At 35.1% G+C, this 19,830-nt stretch overlaps 1 protein-coding gene across 1 annotated transcript; it reads left to right on the top strand.

Annotated features, from left to right (window-relative positions):
* Nucleotides 1-363: 363 nt before the first annotated feature.
* LOC144435827 (uncharacterized) lies at nt 364-19,434 on the top strand. Its single transcript, XM_078124463.1, has 10 exons — nt 364-440; nt 1,723-1,814; nt 4,340-4,449; nt 7,049-7,171; nt 7,441-7,744; nt 9,189-9,342; nt 9,800-9,993; nt 10,825-11,013; nt 12,167-12,242; nt 18,294-19,434. The coding sequence occupies exons 1-10, from the start codon at nt 410-412 to the stop codon at nt 18,446-18,448; spliced, it is 1,428 nt and encodes a 475-aa protein (XP_077980589.1). The 5' UTR covers nt 364-409; the 3' UTR covers nt 18,449-19,434.
* The last annotated feature ends 396 nt before the right edge of the window (nt 19,435-19,830 follow it).

Raw genomic sequence — 19,830 nt, 5'->3', positions numbered from 1 at the left:
CACGTACATAAACATAAATAACATAATGACATTGATAATCTCGCAACTTCCAAATGCTCCAAATTCTTTGAAACAATACTGAACGATATTGTGATGTTCTAGTCAGCTGCATGTTTTGAAAATTGTCGATGTTTTGCAACAGCACACTTTCCAGAGAAACATCCATCGCACACTTGAAAACGTTGAACGAAAAAATCGGTTTAGCGCCCGCAAGCGGGTAGTTGCAGACATTGTCGTAAATACTGAGTCACGACGTTTTACGGCAAATACAGTCGACCCGAAAGTTGCAGACATCATTAGTAAAGCCAAAGTTATTTGGGGAAAACTTCACATTGACAAAGTCCCGAGTGACAACCTCACCATGGATTTCCATCCAGTGAAATTGTATATTTATGATATTAGCAGGGGAATGGCGAGAGCTATGTCGCAAGGTATTCTCGGTAAGTAATCCAAGAGTGTTCTGGTACAGTGGTGGTAGGAATATCGAAAGTGTCAGATTCTAATTTCTCGTTCGACCTCCATGAAATGGGGATACCCTATAAACGTGTTACGAGTGTCTGTCGAGAAAGTGTGTATAGGCCATCGACGAAATCATTGAACTGTCTATATTTACTGGTTGGTAAATTGTAATTTAGCCGAAAACATTGCATACATAATAATCATTGTAACATTCTCAGCGATGTATGTGTGATCTTGCTCTAGACATGCCAGACTACATCATGCGATACATTTACATAGTCCTTCAACTCTTGATCTGATACTATAGTCAACATTGGTCATTCGAAGTCTTCGGAAACAACGTTCATGTATATGAACCAAACTAACAACAAAGTGTACCTAATTTTTACTATAATACCATTGATAATTCTAGATGTAGTTGCCATGGAAATGAAGGTTATTCCTCATCCTTATACACTTTGACTCGAACTTTGACAAAACCTTTCTTACCTACATCCAATTACGTTATTTAATTTCACCGTACATCTATTATCCTAAATTGCGACTTCATTAAACAAGTGATATTAGCTTGAAAATTATACTCTCAGATATTTTACGTGTCCAGTATTGATCCGAAAACACAGTCTATAATGTGTGTTCATTTTGTTAGTTGCAAAACAACTACACAGCAATACTCACATACCATGATTATTATAGTATTTATACTGTTTAGATGTGTTCACTACTGATGAGTGTGCAGTTTTGATGGGGGGGGGGGGGGATATTCCCTCTCAATCAATCATTCATTCATTCAAATCCGATGAGTGTGTAGTTTTGATTTGGGCCATAGCGTAGCTGCCAATCAAACATTCAAATCTGACTGAGTGTGCAGTTTTGATGGGGGGCCATATTCCCTGTCAATCAGACATCAGTTTTGAGTAGTGCATTGTGCATATAGTGTGTACTTTTGATGGGGACCATAGGTATAGTATTGATGGGGCCATCTTCCCTGCCAATCAAACATCCATTCTGGTGAGTGTGCAGTTTTGATGGGGGCCATTTTCCCTGCTAATGAAACATTCAATCTGATGAGTGTGCAGTTTTGATGGGGGCCATTTTCCCTGCTAATCTTACATTGATCACTGATTCACTACCAGGGCATTTCAAGTACATGTCATCATAGTGACAAAGCAGAGATTAGGTTTCAAAGAACACACATTTATATACAGATGTTCATAGATTACCCCATTTATTTATATATTTTACAATTGTGTTTTTATGTAGGTAAACAGATTGATGGTATATGGCATACTGGTATTGTGATATTTGGTAGAGAGTATTTCTTTGGTGGTATTGGTGTTGAAAGCTGTCATCCTGTAAGCCTCATTAAAATATTTGTGTATAGTATGTGTTAACATCAGAGTTATTGGACATAAGATAGAGAAAATAATTATACATACATGCATATGTATACATGTATATACATGTATGTATAACTATATATATAATGTATGTATGTATGTATGTATGTATGTATGTATGTATGTATGTATGTATGTATGTATGTATGTATGTATGTATGTATGTATGTATGTATGTATGTATGTATGTATGTATGTATGTATGCATGAGTGCGTGCGTACATACGTACGTACGTACGTACGTATGTACGTACGTACGTACGTACATACATACATACATACATACATACATTATCCATACCTACCCATTCATACATATACATATACACGCATGCACGCACGCACATACACACACATGCATGCATGTACACATGCAATACATAAAGAACACAGACATACAGGCACACAGACGCACATACACGCAGACACATTGCCAAGGAAAACACTTGAAAACAATCAACTCTTAATTTCACTTTGTCTTTAAGTGTTATTCAGTAATATGTTCCCATGAACAAATAGGGTGAAAACCAGAAATCTGATGAAATGTCTGCCATATAAAACTACTGTTTTGATGTTGATATCTGATAAGTATAAGGTAGAGTGATGTCAAAATGGGACAGAAGTAGGGATGTTTACTTTACAAAACATGTCAAGATCAGCTATACTAGTATTTTCATATTTGAAAAATTACCACAAATTATTACAAAAATGAGAAAATAACATGACCATGTGATATTAAACAATGTTTGTTCATTGTAATGTATATCCTTCTGTTTTTCATTGACAGTGAATACCAAAATGTAATATTACCAAATGTCAGAAAAATATAGAACTCAGAAGGGTACAAGTAGATGCAATGTTATGTAGTACTGTAGTGTTTAAATTTATGAATTTTTCCCATTTAAAATGAATATATCTTAGATTGATGTCTTTGATGTCATACATGCAATAAAACAAAATCATTTCATATAGAAAATGTAGTAAACCCAAAGAGGCCCCCAAAGGCTGATCACTGTGTAGTGACCTCCTACTCTGCAATATTGTGAAGCAAGTCAATAACATTTTAAGGATGAAAAGATAAACTTTGAGACGTAATGACATCCTTAGCAAAGCACTGATTGATTTATGGATCACTGACTAAAAAACAAATGTGCATGCTCTGATGATACTGGAATAGTGTGGCAGGGCATTTTATTGGAAGTTTAGCCTTCACTTGTACAACCACAACAGATGTCTGTATTGTTTCAAGGGTTTCCTCTGCGGCCATCAGTATTAATTTCTAGACATCAGACTGACTGCTTTCTTGTCATTGTGTTTTGCTAAATCCACTTTGAAAGATGAGTGGTACATGTATATGACAGGAGTCCATATTTTGGGGTTATTCAAACCAGCCATATTTTTTTTTTTACTCATATATGGAGAATTACTTACTTTAGATGGTAGTATGGTATTCTACTTACTGAAAAATGTCATGTCGAATTCTCTATATGGACTGAGAGATCTGTATCATCATATTTTCACATATTATTAAATAATTCTTTGGCAAAAAGTTTTGGGTACAACCAGAAATTATCATGTATCAAAATCAATCATACAAAAATAAGATATATTATATCTTGAAAATAAGACTTCAGTGTAATTTTATATTCACAGCAATGCACAAATCAAAATGAATACAATATTACATTCATGAGTTTTATTAGTTCTATAAATGAAGTATTTGGTATTAAGATTAAAAAAATATTATGTTTCATGTTGGACTTTATAACAAATAACACCAAATTTTAGATTGTGTAAGGTGTATAGTTTAGACATACATATACAAAGTTATGATCCTGACAAACAAAGAAGGCAGGTTTTTATTTTTTTATTTTTTTTTTCATTTTTTATTTGCTTAAATGTATACTGAAGACGGTGTTGAAAGTGTTTTACAAATATGATGTAAATTACAATTCATAAGCCATAATTTTGAAATTATTAATATGCATGATAATCTTAAATTACCAGAATTAACACCCCCCCCCCTAGCTGAAAACCGGTCTCCAAGTCTCCACAAATTCTATTTTTAGGGATATCTTTTCACAAGATGACATTCAAGTTGAAGTCTTCTAATGACCAAATTATTTCTGGAATTTCTGGTCCTTTTAATTATAGTTGTGTTGACATGAATTTTGATGTTTAATTTAAAGGCAAATACAAGACTAACTTATACATAATAATAATTTATCCAAGGGTCTTATAGTGCAAATAATATTTTGAAGTTGTCAATTGTATAATTATAAAAATAGAATTTCTTTGTAAGATCTGCCAACCAAATAAACTTATTAATTTTTCTGAGACATGATATGATTGTATTTGTGGAAAGTATGAAGAGAAGAATACTGTATTTTATTTACAATTTGTATATTGAAGTAGTTTTGTATGAATCATTTATTGAGTTGACTGCATTGGTATGTATTTACATGTATGTTGTTTTGTAGGGAGGCACCATATTGGGACAACCAGATGAAGTGCACGACCTTGGTTTAACCCAAGTCAACTATACACTATTCCTGGACTATTTAGCAGCTCTTAGAAGTGAAACATTCAGGTGAGATAGACAAACATTCTATGATTAATACTTGGCATCAATAAATACAAACTTAAAGTTACTTTCAGTTAAAGACAAACTTTTACAACTGATATTTTTTGAGTCAATGAAATTCAGCCTTTTACCTTAAGTTCCTTATTTTAAAGTTGAAGAAATATAGTAATGACCTTTGACAATCTTTTAAGGAATTTTTTTTTCACAAATTTTGTTTGGATCACAAATGCTGGAGTGGACTCCATGTCAGTACTTAAATTATTTATTGTCAATGCACAGACTATATTGTGATAAGTTTTGAAACAATTCAAGGGTGTATACAATTGCCATTTTGATAACCACTTTCAGTACTTAATATAAACTACTCACAAATATCATTTATTCACATCTGTTGTTTTCATGCACAAAAAGTATCAGCAATGTAAGTTATAGTTTGTTAAAGATACAAATTTGAAACTATGATCTGAAAATGATGTAAACAGAAATCAATATCATGCTGATAATGTTTGCTTAATATTCCCACAAATTTGAAAAATGCAATAGCTGTAACTTAGAAAAAGTAGTTGTGGAAAGAATGATGGTATATGAATTACTCAATAGAAACACAAGCTTCAAGTTTAATAAATATATTTTTTAGGATTTAATTTTTTTCTGTAGATTAAAGTGGCCATATGGATGAGGATTAGGTATTTATTTTGGATTTTTGATGTAGAAAACAATTTTATTATGACTTCCTACTTGAAAATACAAATTGAAACAACATATGGCAAGTCCTTGTTTGCGACTCAGTACATTGCGAAAAGCTAAAAAAATGTGTAAAAAGTTTGTTATGTAAAGGAACTCCCTACTACATAATCAAAAGTTCTAAGATTGCCAGAATACAAATTGTAATGTCATAGAAAGCACGTATTGATATTAACTAAACTAGAAGAGTTTAAATGATTTTTTTGTAAGTATTTTCACTTCAGTAAAAATGCTTATAAACTCAAACGTGTTGAAATTGATATAAATTCTATTTCAAGAAATTCCACTGGCAAAATCTTTATCATGTTGAATGTGACCAGTCATGGAAGAAGAGGGAGAGTTAATTTGCCATTATGAAGAGTATGCTACATATTATTATCTCAGACCTCTGTGTTTTCCATTATTATGGTCAGCATTAGTGTTCAACTCCATTACGGGTTATTTATTTATTTTTCATTCAAGTTTAAATATAATTTACTCAAAGTATAATGGAATGAGTAAAATTGAATAAGTTTGAAAGATTTATGATGTCAGACCTATTGATCTGATCTCCATACATACAGATTGACTGACTCACATGTGATAGTGTGATGGAATTTCAATTATGTATTCGTCAGTAAGTCCAAATGTTGATGACCTTTCCCCATGTAATGTCATACCACAGTACAGCTGTGATTTACAAGGCTAACACTGAAATGAGTCAACAACACATTAGACTGTAGTGTCAGGGTGAAAAAGTTATAATATATATTGTCCTTACAAAAAATTGAGAGGATCATAAATGTTTTAGTAATGAATTTCTACTCACACAGTCAAAACATTTCGTGGATGCGAATACCAAATTTTCACCGACATCTCGTCAGCATCTCGTCAGCGGTATACTAGTACTACTACAATATCAATGAATATTTATTCTCGCATAAATGTTTTGAATTAATTCTTCACTTAAGTCGAGGTAAAATAACTTTTGAGTATACAACCGAACAGTTACCATGGGACAGCTACATTGTATATTCAGTGTTAAAGCTACAGCTAAAACTGGCTGTGTTTGCCAGAATACTATATGTAAGATATACACTTATGGTCAAAGTTGATCGGTTAGCAAATTTAGGTTGTTATTTTACAGATAACAGCACTTTTACTGCTGAACACTGCTGATGATTATTGAGGGAAGTTTCAAAAGCTGAATTAAAAAATGTAAACAAAAGTCTCTTCAATCACAATCCTGCTGTGTTCAGCACTAAAAGTGCTCTTGTGTAGTGAGTGAAAGTGAACAACAATCTCAACTTGCTGGTATACAACACTGGTTATCCAGCCTTCGGTTTACTAAGATAGGGACAAACTAAATCTATTGTTCTTCAGTGTGATAGATTACAGTTTACACAAGTGGGTAACAGCTAGCGTTCCTCGGTTGTGTTATTCTAATGACCCTGTGTTCAAGACTGTAAACATTGGAAGTACCAAAACAGTACTTGAAGTTCATGGAACTCTAAATAACCTAGTTTTCAGAGATGCCTCCCTACTGAGACTATATAATTAAACCAACATCCCTTCAATAGCTTATCACTGTTGTATGTGTCTAAGGTGCAATTACCAGAGTAATATATGTATATAGTTTACTGTTGAACACCATGGTTTAGCTATAATACGTGCAAGGAGAGCAGTACATGGAGTACAGGCTGTGATTTATAGCTCTAGCAGTGCAATGAGTTAACAACCACAGTAGACTTACACTATGATACACCATCCATCCATTCACCATCTCTATTTGGAGGGTGATCTCTGTAATGACTATCACATGTTTGTAGATCTATTTTTGTGACTAAATATTTCTGAATATCCTGTTATTTTCTGTCCACAGCCCAGATAAATATAATTTATTGGAACATAACTGTAATACATTTAGTAATGAAGTGGCCCAGTTCTTGACTGGTCAGTCTATCCCTTCACATATAACATCCTTGCCAAAAGAAGTCATCGACACGTAAGTTTAACAATAACTACTATACGATTTCAAGTGTTATTTGCCTTCTTTCAGACATGAAAAATATTGGACACACAGACCCCTTCCACATTCATTATACCATATTTTTCTGATGGCACAAACATAATGAAAACTGATATTAAGGTCCACACCAAATGTAAACCATAATGCTATAATGACAGCATAGAAACTACAAAATAGCTGTAGATTAAGCACTGCATGTACATCATATACTAGAATCTGTATAATCTTGGTCTCTCCCACTACAGTCCACTTGGACAGATGTTCAAACCAATGCTAGATGCCATGCAAATGAGTCCAGTGGGAGGAGAACCAATACCTCAACAGCCAGGTGTAGGAGAGAACAAGGAGGCTGGAGGAAACAGACCACCTCCTAATATGCCAGCTGATGGCTATGACGTGTATGATAGGTCTGCAGCTAGGGCTGAAGCCGCAGCAATTGCAGCACAGTACATAGGGGAGAGAGGATTTGCTGCACTACAAAACGAAGCTTCAGGTTTTAAGAGAACCAATATAGATAAAGCAGTGTTAGTACTTTTTGAAGATATAGATGTAAGTTATCTGATTATTTTTTCAGTGATAAGTTCATCAACTGCTGTATTACACTCACTCATAATTTCTGTAAATGCCTTAAAGTTTATAGTTCCAGCTTAGCCTACCTGTAGATATGTAGGACTAAACGCTACAGCACCATTTCCGCTATCCTAACTGACATTTTGATTTTTTGAAAACAAGTCTACAATGATAGCTGTGTCACACTGGTCTAGAAGTCACGCCCCACCACACACAATGTGTGCAAAATATTAGTGTATACTTAAATAGAAGACAACGTATGTAATTAGAGTGAGGTCGCATATCCATGGTGACACCTAATTGTGTATTCATCATGTGAGCTGATGGCAAAATTTATGATAGTACGGTATGTATTTGTATTCGACCAATAACAGTCTATACAGGAATACCATTTGAGACCAGTGTGACACAGCTATCATTGTAGACGTGTGGGCCGGAGCGAAAATTCAAACAATCAAAATGTCAGTTAGGATAGTGGAAATAGTGTTGTACCATTTAGTCATACACGTCTACAGGTAGGCTCGCTCCAGCTACATTTTACACATGTATGTCTGCATTAAATAATATATGTGGGTCTCTAACTATTGATAACTTTGAAAGATTGTAATGACATTGAAAGGAAATACCGTGGCAAAGAAAGAGACAAGCTGTCGTCTATTGGTGACAAATAAAACTAGAGGATTGCAAATATTGTTTGTATTTTCATTAAAATTCCGACCTGCAGTGAATATTCCTGATATCTATTGTTCAAACGTTTTGAATCCTGCACGCCTAATAAAAATAGTGTCTTGGCCTATGCTTGGACCAATGCTTGGCCATTGGAATAGTAAGATCATTCCTGATGCTTTGTCTAGTTTTAACATGAGTATATGACATATACCTATTAGTAGTATTATTAGTTAGTATTTTAACTTAGGCTAACTCTGTTATCATCTGGTTTGGGAACATTACACTGGAGGAGTTAACTTCACTCAAGAAAGTCATCTGCACTGCAGAAAGAATCATTGGCATCAATCTGCCTTCACTTGACTCCATATATTGCTCGACGACTCGACTATCTGCAAGGCTGTGCAACATCCAATACACATGATTCAAGTCATGGTCTTTTTAATCTTTTTATGCTCTGGTCAGCGCTGTCTAAAGTGTAAAAACATGCTCTGAAAGTTTTAGGAAAAGCTTTTACCCTTCTGCGATTCGATTATTTTTAAATGAGTCCTGATTTTCACTTTTACATATATGTTGTTGGTTTTTATCCATCCTTTAGTCCTCTTTGTTAGTTTGATTTTAGGAACGCTCATGAATATTCCAGTGTTTTCATATTATATATTAATAAAGTATCTGAATCTGAATCTGAATAATATACAACTTACCATATATTTTAACATGTTATATGACTTTCGTTTTCTATTTATTCCATTTTCAGGTTGAAAGTAGATTTTCTAGGTTAAAGAGTAGCTTGCCAGTAGATTTCTTGTCAGATGACGAGATGGGATCACTTCAGGAACTCAATAATTATTTATTGGAAGAGTCTAAGTATAAAGCTACCAAACCAGGCACACATTGTAGATCTGTTATCAGTAAGTATTGACTGTCTGGTCTTGAAATATGAGTTCAAAATTGCCATTTTTTAATCTTTTTTCCCCAAAATAATCTTATGCCAATATAATTATTTATTCTTCCAAAGGTTTTCTTCATTCAGCTAAAATAAGCTGGTGACATATTGTACATTATTCTGGATGCTGATAGGGTTAGATACCAAAGTAATCATGTATCCAATATTCAGAGAGATCTTATTTATGATTAATATCACATTATTTGTAGTATATCAATGGATATTACTTATAGGGTACTTGGTGCTCTTTATTTTCATCACGTCATGCAACTTACACATCACCTCACTTGACATGACATCTTATGACGTGACATGATATGATATCACATGACATGACATGACATGACATGACATGACATGATGTGACATAAATTACATCAAATTTATATTGTATTAAAACATTCAACTTTGTGTGATTACAGGTAAAATTCTGATGTCCCAGGAGTTGAAACAGTTAGATCTAGTGTATTTGACTGACTTACTTCAAGCAGCAGCCTTAGATAGAGATCTGTTGGAGTTTTTGGTGGTTGGAGAGACTTTAATTAAATGGATCAATCATGTCAGTTTAAATATTGACTCATATCCAGAGGAATTACTGCTATCAATTACCAAGTTTGTAAGTACCAACTTTATGAATTATATATAAAAATAAGAAAGATCATCATTAGAAAAGAATGGTGTAGATATTTCAGAGATGGGGTCATTGAAATAATGTCACACATTGACAGCTAAATCAACTCAAAACAAGTCAATTTCTGCATTTATTGTGTGACAGTGTGAGGTAGTCCATACAAAGTTAATATGTAGCATATTTATTTGAAAACTGACAATTGCGAAACACTAAAAATGTCACTGTATTCACCCAAGACTGTAAGGTATGTTGTGTCACTCTGTCTTCATAAATCTTATATAATACTACTACTACTAATAATAATAATCTTTATTTATACTGGATAGTTCTTTAAGCATATAAACACTTGCCTCCCAAGAAGTCCAGTGAGGGCCATCCCTCATGGGTTCAGTGTTAATGCAGGAGGAAACCGGAGTACCCGGGGAAAACCTGCGTTGTTCGGTAGAGTCAAACTGAACGATACCTCTTACTTACAGTGTGATAAATTGAATTGAACCTTGAATGGGGTTCGAACCAGACCGCAGTGGTAAGAGGCAAGTGGTTTAACCACTCGGTCACCGACAACCCACTTATGTACATGGAGTTATGAGTAGGCTATTAATGCATATACCAACATTGTTTACTTGGCCTTCTTAACATCATCTGAACAATCATAGTAGTGATTGTTTCTGAAATCTGATGAGTAATCATGTGAGCGCTCATGACTTATTATGCCTACATATGATTCAAATTGACATTGTATCCATCTTTACTCCCCCTGGAAGAGAAACTGTAGTTTGAAATTTATCATTGAATTCTTTTTTTTTCTTCTTTCAGTTGTGTAATGTATGTCAAATCCGTGAAGGTTTTGATTGGTTAACGTGTGGGATAGAGTGGCAGTTAGATAAAAGTAATACATGTAACTCAAGAATTGCCAATCGATTCCTAGTCAATAATCTATTGAGTGGTTATGTGACGTTATGTGAGACGGCCGCAGCATGTATGTTAAACATGTCACAATATAAGGTATGTCTATATTAGTGCTGCAAGAGAATGAATATTCATGGACTCTGGGTTCATACTTAGTAATGGGAATTTCTACTCACAGAGTCAAACAAATTCTTGGAAGCAATTCCCACCCCTAGTACTGTAAAATTCCTAATAAAAGCTGCGGCTTATGTTAGGAAATCTATTTTTAAAATGAGCATTGATAGAACGTGACGTCACCATGCGGCTTCTATTGAGAACTTTTGTTAAACTTGATCGAGCCCACCTATGTTTTACTAATTGATTATTCATGAGGTTGTCCCAAATGATAGTTGAATAATTTGTGATCATTGCTATGATTATGTATCTTTTAATTCTTTACTGTTGGAATCTACAAGAAAAGTTTCACAAATCATAGACGTCTGGTTCACTCGCATTTGAATTTGTACTTGTACTTATACACAATTTGTGTAACATACCTATCCAGACTGGATGTTCACGTTCTAACATATATACACCCCTGATGATGCTGAGGAGACGTCAGTGAAAATTTGGGATTTGCTTCCAAGAAACTTTGTGACTCTGCGAGTAGAAATTTTCAGTACTAGATATATTATTGATGATAAGCCTTTTGTTTGAAGTTTGTACAAAATATGGAGTATTGAATTAATACATGTACAAGTTTTCCGAAAACTTACCACAGGTGTTGCCCACCATTGACAATTTCTGTCACTGTATGTCAGTTACTATAAGTAGGTAACTTGGCTTTGTGTCATTTGTTACGTGTAGGCTGTAAGTTCAAAGACAACAATACTGGTGAAATGAACATTGTCACTAAGTTCCTACTTTACCTTTCAAATAGAACACATTGAGTTTTCACATTGTTGTAATTGTCTTTCTCTGTCAACAGTCCCTGAATGTCTACAGTAGCTCATAGATATAGAGATTTCACTAGTAACCCAAATAATATGCTACTGATTCAAGAGATATCCAGATAACCATGGTCATTCTGTCTACTAGGGAGTAGGTGTGATGGAAAGACAGTGTAATGTTGTGATAAAGAAGTCTGTTCACTTTCAAATTGATAATATGTATACATATACATATACATAAGGCTAACCAGATGGCAAACCCAAAACCAGCAATTTACTTTTACTTCATAACTCATATGTACATGTTTTGTGTACAACAGGTATATGAAGACACAGCAATAGAATTTGGTAGTGCACTGTTACAATGTTTAAATGGTGATTTGGATGAAGGGCCAGGTAAGTCACTCCCGGCTCCTCAAGCATATAATAATAATAATAATAATAATAATAATTTATTCCCACGTACAAAAAAAAAAAAAAAAAAAAAAAATGTGATACAGAACAGAACTAAATATCCTTATGTATATACATAAACGTGTTATTCGGGAAAAGGGTGTGGAAGTAGTTGTTACACAACTAATCGAGTCCTCCCCTCACAAAACATATGACACTTATCATTTAATTTTGCCCTGTTTCAATCAAGACTATTTAACGTGGTAGATGATACATGGAAATACACTGAAATTACAAAATAAATTAAACATGAGCTCTAGATCCCGAAACAACCAGACTGTAGACATTTTTTAAATTCCCGCTTAAACTCTGACCTGCATTGTATAGTCCTAATATGCACTGGTATTTTATTCCATAGTTTCGCACCTGCATATTTTATGCTGAATTGGCCCGACCTACAGTACAGTTTTCGCCTAAGCTGTCGCATTTTTCGCGTTCGCTTCGCTTCGCCTTCGTAGTCGCATCGCCTCATTATCGCTTCAATCAATTCGCTTCGTAACTTAGAATCGCTTCATGACGGCATTCGCATCGCAGTCATTTCGCTTCGCTTTCGCTTCTTGTTCGCATCGCATCAAAAAACAATGAAGGTCGCTTCACGTCAAACAACAATGAAGGTGAAGCGATACTGTGAAAGGTGTGAAAGTATTTGCATATCTGTTTTCACTGCTGTACGTCGTGAATTCTGTCTGTTACGCACATTACAAACCTAAAACTCAAAATTCTGAGATAGGTTCTATGCATGGATTTATTAGGGGGGGGGGGTGCGTTATATTGTCCCCAATTACCAAATCGTCCCCGTTAGGGTTGGTCGGCCGGTGCCGTGACAATAACACGTAACCCCACCTAGTACCTGCACACGGACGACCGGTGTCGCCGACTAAAGTAGCGAGATCCGTTCACGTCTGAGCAGCAGACCTACTTTGTTTTAGAAATCACGACAAGGCGAAAATTCGAGCAAATATTTTATATGTTACAGCAGTCGATAAAGTCATGGCGGTAAAACAGACGTGGTCGGCAGTTGAATAGATCATCGGACAAAAACAATGAAACTGCGTGTCGGAGATTATGAAATAAAAGCCCGGGAATTTCTCTGAAAACTGCACGAGAAATATCGACAGATTAGTTTTATTTTTATTTTGTAAAATAATCAATCGTATAATATTTTATTGTCATTCTTTCAAAACTCCAAAACATCGCCAAGCTATTGTCGGAACTCTGGGCATGTACTTTGTGTAGCAACTATAAATCGCAGTTGTTGTTCATGTTCCGGAGGAGACATTCACGTAGGATGGTCTCCAAAACCACGTTCTAACAAAACTAGGCCGATCGGAATTTAAAACTAAACTCATCGATGGATTGCTGAAAACGAGAACTCCAAACAGTCATCGTATCAATCGTAATTGCGCAATTTGCAATGATGCGAAAGTTGAAATCTCCCTGTATACTGAGCTGATCAATATTCATGATATGCCATGACATCATGCATGTCCCGCTTCGAATACGTCACTATTTTTCCCATATAAGGGTAGTACAATGCAAATTTCAGATACATAAATAGGTCATGAATGACAGCGCTGACTTCAGCTGGAGATCGACGATTATGAACACGGAAGTGTTCCACGCTCCCACCACGTAATTTTACCGAATAAACGTTGATTTTTATGGTAACCACATATTGAAAAATGATATAAAATAACATCAGGCTGTTGTACAGGTTGTTTGAGGCCCACGCGAGTGGAAAATCGCTCTCGTGGATTTTAATTTGCGCGAGCGGTAGGCGAGCGGAGCGATCGCTCGCCTCAAAAGGCATGCCCTGATTTATTAACGCAAATTTAACCAAAAGGGTTATCGTGCCGTAGACAGAAAAGTAAAGTACAACCCCGCATAATTTTAGTAGCCGTAATGATCTATACTTTTCGTTTCAAATCCTTTATCATGCAAATATGTGGGTATAATAGCGCATGTTCCACACAATGCGATTCAGAAACAAAGTTGACGCGATGCGAATGGGGTGCGATGCGAATGCGAACTCAACGCGAAAAGGAAGCGAAGTGAAAGCGATGTTTAATTGAAGCGAACTCCCGTAAACTTGAGATTGAGGCGAAGCGAAAGCGAAGCTGAAGCGATGCGAACGCGAATTGAGGCGAGAGCTTAGGCGAAAACTGTACTGTATGTTTTGTTCTTGGAATATTCAAATCGCTTCTCCTGCTTTGCCGTGTTGAATAAGAATGGCTAATTGTAGTGAAGTAATCGTGGAAGATGCTTGGTAGTCTTTTATGTAAAACATCATGGACAAACATCGCTAATTGTAGGCTGTGTTGTTGAAAAATGTTTAGAATACCGAGCTTTTGAAATAATGGTTCTGAAGGTACATTCCATTTGCTAAAAGTCATAATACGAATTAATCGTTTTTGTACAATAAATAATTCATTAAGGTAAGTCGGGTACGTACTCCCCCATACTTCCAGTCCATATGTGATGTGTGGGAGAACAGTGGAGTTATAAAGCATGATAAGTATATGTTGAGGCACAACTTTGCGAATATGTAGGAATATGCCTGTAAGTTTGCTTATTTTAGAATTTACAGCAGTTATTTGTGGCTTCCAGGACATACACTGATCAATTGACACTCCAACAAATGATGCAGTATCAGTTTCTTGCAGTATTGTGTCTTTTATGCGCATAGATCCAGTGTTATCCACTGTTTTCCTTTTGCTTTTCAGAATTAAGTAATTCGTTTTAGCTAGATTTATCGTTAGCTTATTCGCATCACACCAATTTGTGATATTTGTTAATTCATAGCTCATTGATGTCATATCAATAATATTACTTCTATCAGTAAAAGTATGGAATAAATTTGAATCATCGGCATACAATCTAAAGTCAAATAAATCGGAAGATAGTGGTATATCATTAATATATACAAGAAAAAGTGTAGGTCCTAGAATTGAGCCTTGGGGAACACCACAAGTAATTGCCCGTTTGGAGGAATTAACACCATTTATACCTACAAACTGATACCTGAAAGTGAGATAATCTTTTAGCCATTGAAGGGGCAAACCTCGTATTCCATAATATTCTAATTTTGATATTAGAATATCATGATTTATGGTGTCAAACGCTTTCGAAAAGTCAATGAATAACCCAAGTGTTGGATTTCCCTTATCAATTTCTTCAAGAAGATGTTGGGTGAGGCTGATCAAAGACAGTTTAGTGCCATGTTGCTTCCGAAAACCATATTGGTGTTTGTAAAATGTGTTGTTTTTCTCACAGAAGTTTAAAATTTGATTATTAACCATTTTTTCAAAAATTTTGCTTAGTAAAGGCAAAATAGAAATTGGTCTATAATTTCCTGTGTTTTCTGTGTTTCCCTTTTTAAATATAGGGACAACCCGTGCTATTTTTAGAGCATTTGGGAATTTACCTTTTATGAATGACAAATTCAAAACGTGGCACAATGGTTTCGATATATGATCAGCCGAATCCCTTATGAGTTTTACACTAATATTGTCGTAACCGGTTGCCTTGGCAATATCTAGAGATAAGAGCATCGTTTTGACATCCTCTTCAGTTACAGGTTGTAGGAAAAGGGTATTCGAAGCATTACAACCGAGATATGACATATGATCAGGTATCGTTGAAAGTGAAGTGTTAATTTTCTCAGCAAGATTTGGTCCAATACTAACAAAGAAATCATTAAAATCTTCCACCATATCTTGCAAATGAGTATGAGTCACAGTATCATTCCCAGACACACGCTTCAATTGATTTGGAATTTTGATTTGATTACATTTCTGTTTCCCAATTAGTTCAGAGATAACTCCCCATGTTTCTTTCATATTGTTCTGCAAAGACACAAAAGTGTTTGTATAGTAATACTTTTTAGCTTTTCTTAGAACACTCGTTAAAATATTTCTGTACCTTTTGAAATGACTCAGAGTTGGTTCTCGGAAATTATTTTTGATAAGTTTTCTGTACATAGCATGTTTCTTCTTTATTGATTTCCTAATTGCGTTCGTTATCCAGGGTTTGTCGTTTCTTTTCTTTTTACCCCGCCGTCGCATGGATTTCAGTGGGGCATACTTTGAAGCAACTTCGAGAAACCGTGTACAGAAATAGTTATACGAGTCATTAACATCCTGGCAATTCAGAACACCATCCCAGGATTCACTCTCAATTTCCCTAGCAAATTCATCCTTATCATATTTTGAAAAATCCCTTACAAGATTGCATGCATTGCCTGTGTCTGAGAATGAGATATCTACATTATTGAAAAAGGTAAAGATTGGAACATGGTCAGAAACATCGGCTAGAATAGTGCCAGAATCAGTGTGGACATAACTCATATTCGTATAGAGGTGGTCAATTATTGTTTCAGATCTATCTGTTACACGGGTAGGAGTTCTAATAGTTTGTTCAAAATGCAAACACGATAGTGTGTTTAGCAGTTTTTCAGAATTACTAGACGACTTTGCCACATCAATATTAAAATCTCCTGTAATTATGGATCCATGATACTTGTGGTTAAGTTCATGCAATGTCCTACCAAGATCATCTATGAATGAGTCGGCATATACGATAAGTGCAATGTATTTGCTGAATATGTTATTGCGTATGACCACAAAATGAAAACCTACATCTTTGAAAACAGGGAACGAAAATATCCATACCCAAATGATACTATTTGCGATCATACATTAAATTGCAAATTCATATTAAAACTGTTTACGTACGTAACATTTCGATATCACTGATGCTACTGTTATGCCACCCATTATGCCTACTATGCATATGCTACAGTGTAGCACTCTGTAACGTACTACAGAAGTTACGATTGCAGTCGACCATCTAGTTTCATTGAAATATGGAAGCATTTTCTGACACTTTTAGAGAACTTACTACCAAAGTTGTATTTTGAAATAATTAGTATGGACAGTTACACCAAAATCTGATGAAAATTGACGATCTTTTCAATAATGTCACTGGCAGGTTGACACGGCCAGCAGTGAATGTGGACGTGATTGTTGTCACCTGATACTGTGATAGCTGAGTCGCTTGACACACAAAGCCCACTGCATAGCAAGCTGCGCTCTTTTCATTAGTCGTCTGGCGGGGACTTATGGATTGGGTTCCGTCTGTCTGTGCTTCTGTCCGTCCGTCCAGAGCCGTTTCTTGTAGATACCTTGACCGATTTTTTTCAAACTTGGTACAGGGGCAACATACTATGGCATACATATGCGCGTCAATTTGTTTTATGATACGATCCAATATGGCCACCTAGCAGCCATTTTGTTTGAGAATTTTCCCTGTCCAAAGCCATAACTCAGACATGCTTGAACAGATCTCATTCAAAGTTGGTATTAGGACAGTGTTCTATGACATACATGTGCATAGTCATTGTTGTCGTGATACGATCTAATATGGCTGCCTGGCAGCCATTTTGTTTGCGAATTTTCCATGTCCAAAGCCATAACTCAGACATGCTTGAACAGATCTCATTCAAAGTTGGTATTAATACAGTGTATACATGTGCATATTCATTGTTGTCGTGATACGATCCAATATGGCTGCCTGGCAGCCGTTTTGTTGGCGCAGTTTTCATGTCGAAAGCCATAACTCAGACATGCTTGAACAGAGTAGTGATATCAAAAACAACCATATGAGGCCAAACAACATTAGCCAGGTTTGAAAATGACAACATAAACTGCCAATTCCTTAAAACCCAATCATAGCGGGGACTATGTCATTTTCAATGACTTGTTTTTCTTAATTCTTGAATTCTCTTCGTTCGTTGTATCACCTCACCCTTCATGCAGTTCCCATAAAGTGACACTTGTCTAACGACTTGTGCCACGTTATGGAAACTGCACTCACGGCGATACGACGAAACAAGGGTGATGCCGCGTAATAAACTCATAGTATACAGATATTAAGATAAAATGAAGTTTTTGGGTTTTTTTTAATGTTGATGTAATTGTTCTGATTTTTTGACAGCTTTCTATTGTTTGTCAGCACTGTACCAATTCATGGAGTACGGAGAAGTGGCGTGTTTATCCAACGTACTAGGACTGGATCTGGGAAAATACGTCAACAAGTCAGACAGGATAAGGAAAGTGTGTGCTGATATCAATGAAGTCTGTAAAGACTAACCCCCAAATATCCATCCTGCCAATATTTTCTTAATTCTCTGTATTTCGTATGTAGATACATGCAGGCATATATATCTTATTATATGAAAACATGGTGATTTTTTAAAAATGATAGCTCAGTTTACAACTTGCCAGAATCCATTTTTTTTAAATACTGAAATAATGTGATGCTTTCTCTTCAAAGTATGTCATTTTCTTTAAAAAAAACGAGAGTAAACTTGCTGAGCTCAGATTTCGCTTTCCAGATTTCACAGTTGTATAGGGGAAGAATTTTTTCACTTGGATCGTCAATTCTGTGAAACAAAACACAAGAAAAAAAACCAAACTTATGTGAGTGTAGCAAAACAACACAATGAATTCTAAGCAAATTAGTATACGTTTGAAAGAACATAGGCTTTTAATTTGTTCTGTGTCCAGGAAACTCGGTTTGTTAATTTTTGTAAAAACAATCACATTTATGGAAGTTGTGAAATAAGAGTCAACGAATCAGTCAAGTTTTTGCCAAAGGAAAGCAACAGAAAAGGACCCAGAAAAATATTGTTTGAAAAGTACTTCATGTATTTTGTTGTTAATCTAAAGCAAACACAGGATAAACTTGTTAACCTAGGTTTGTTTGTCTGTCATGTGAAATGCATATTTTTGTGGTTTTTGGCTTAAATCTACAAAGATGAATTGAGAAAAACTTTATATTGTAAAATGAATACCATTACAACTACTATGATCAGAATGTATGACTGGATATTTTCTCTTTGTGAAATATTATTTTGACAATCAAACACAAACACCCAATATTTTTATAAAGTCCATGAAAAGATGGTCCCCAAATTTCCTTAGATAATAATACATGCGCGATCAAATATAAATAATCTTTACACAGCATGATGACAACTTTACACAGAGACATTTCCAGTCCAAATATTTCAATGAAACTGACCCTGTCATTATCAGGCACAACTGGAGACCAAGTAATGAAGCTCAGTCTCTGCAAAATATTTGGGTTAGAATTGTATGTTTCATAGTGATATTATCTAACAGAATAACTTGTTATTCAGTCGGAAACACGGAAATGATGTGTTATTGACAACTCATAAAACAAGCTAATGTGGTGTTACTTACTCTACAGTAAATTTAAAATCAATTTATACAAATATGCCATGTTTCAAATATATTCTGATATTAATATTTGCTCTGTTTTCATCAGTTTCGAAAAAACTCATTCATATGCTAGATTTTTGTAAGTATGGTTTGGCATGGTAGTATAAATTTAGAATTGAATTCACAGATTTATTTGCATTGATGTATGTATGTATTAGAGATAGTAGATGCAATGACAATAACTACTGTATGAATGAATGAATGAATGAATGAATGAATGAATGAAT

The sequence above is a fragment of the Glandiceps talaboti genome, chromosome 5 (genome assembly GCF_964340395.1).
Source record: "Glandiceps talaboti chromosome 5, keGlaTala1.1, whole genome shotgun sequence".
NCBI lineage: Eukaryota > Metazoa > Hemichordata > Enteropneusta > Spengelidae > Glandiceps > Glandiceps talaboti.
Note: the sequence above shows the minus strand (reverse complement) of the source record. Positions and strands in the feature narration are given on the sequence as shown.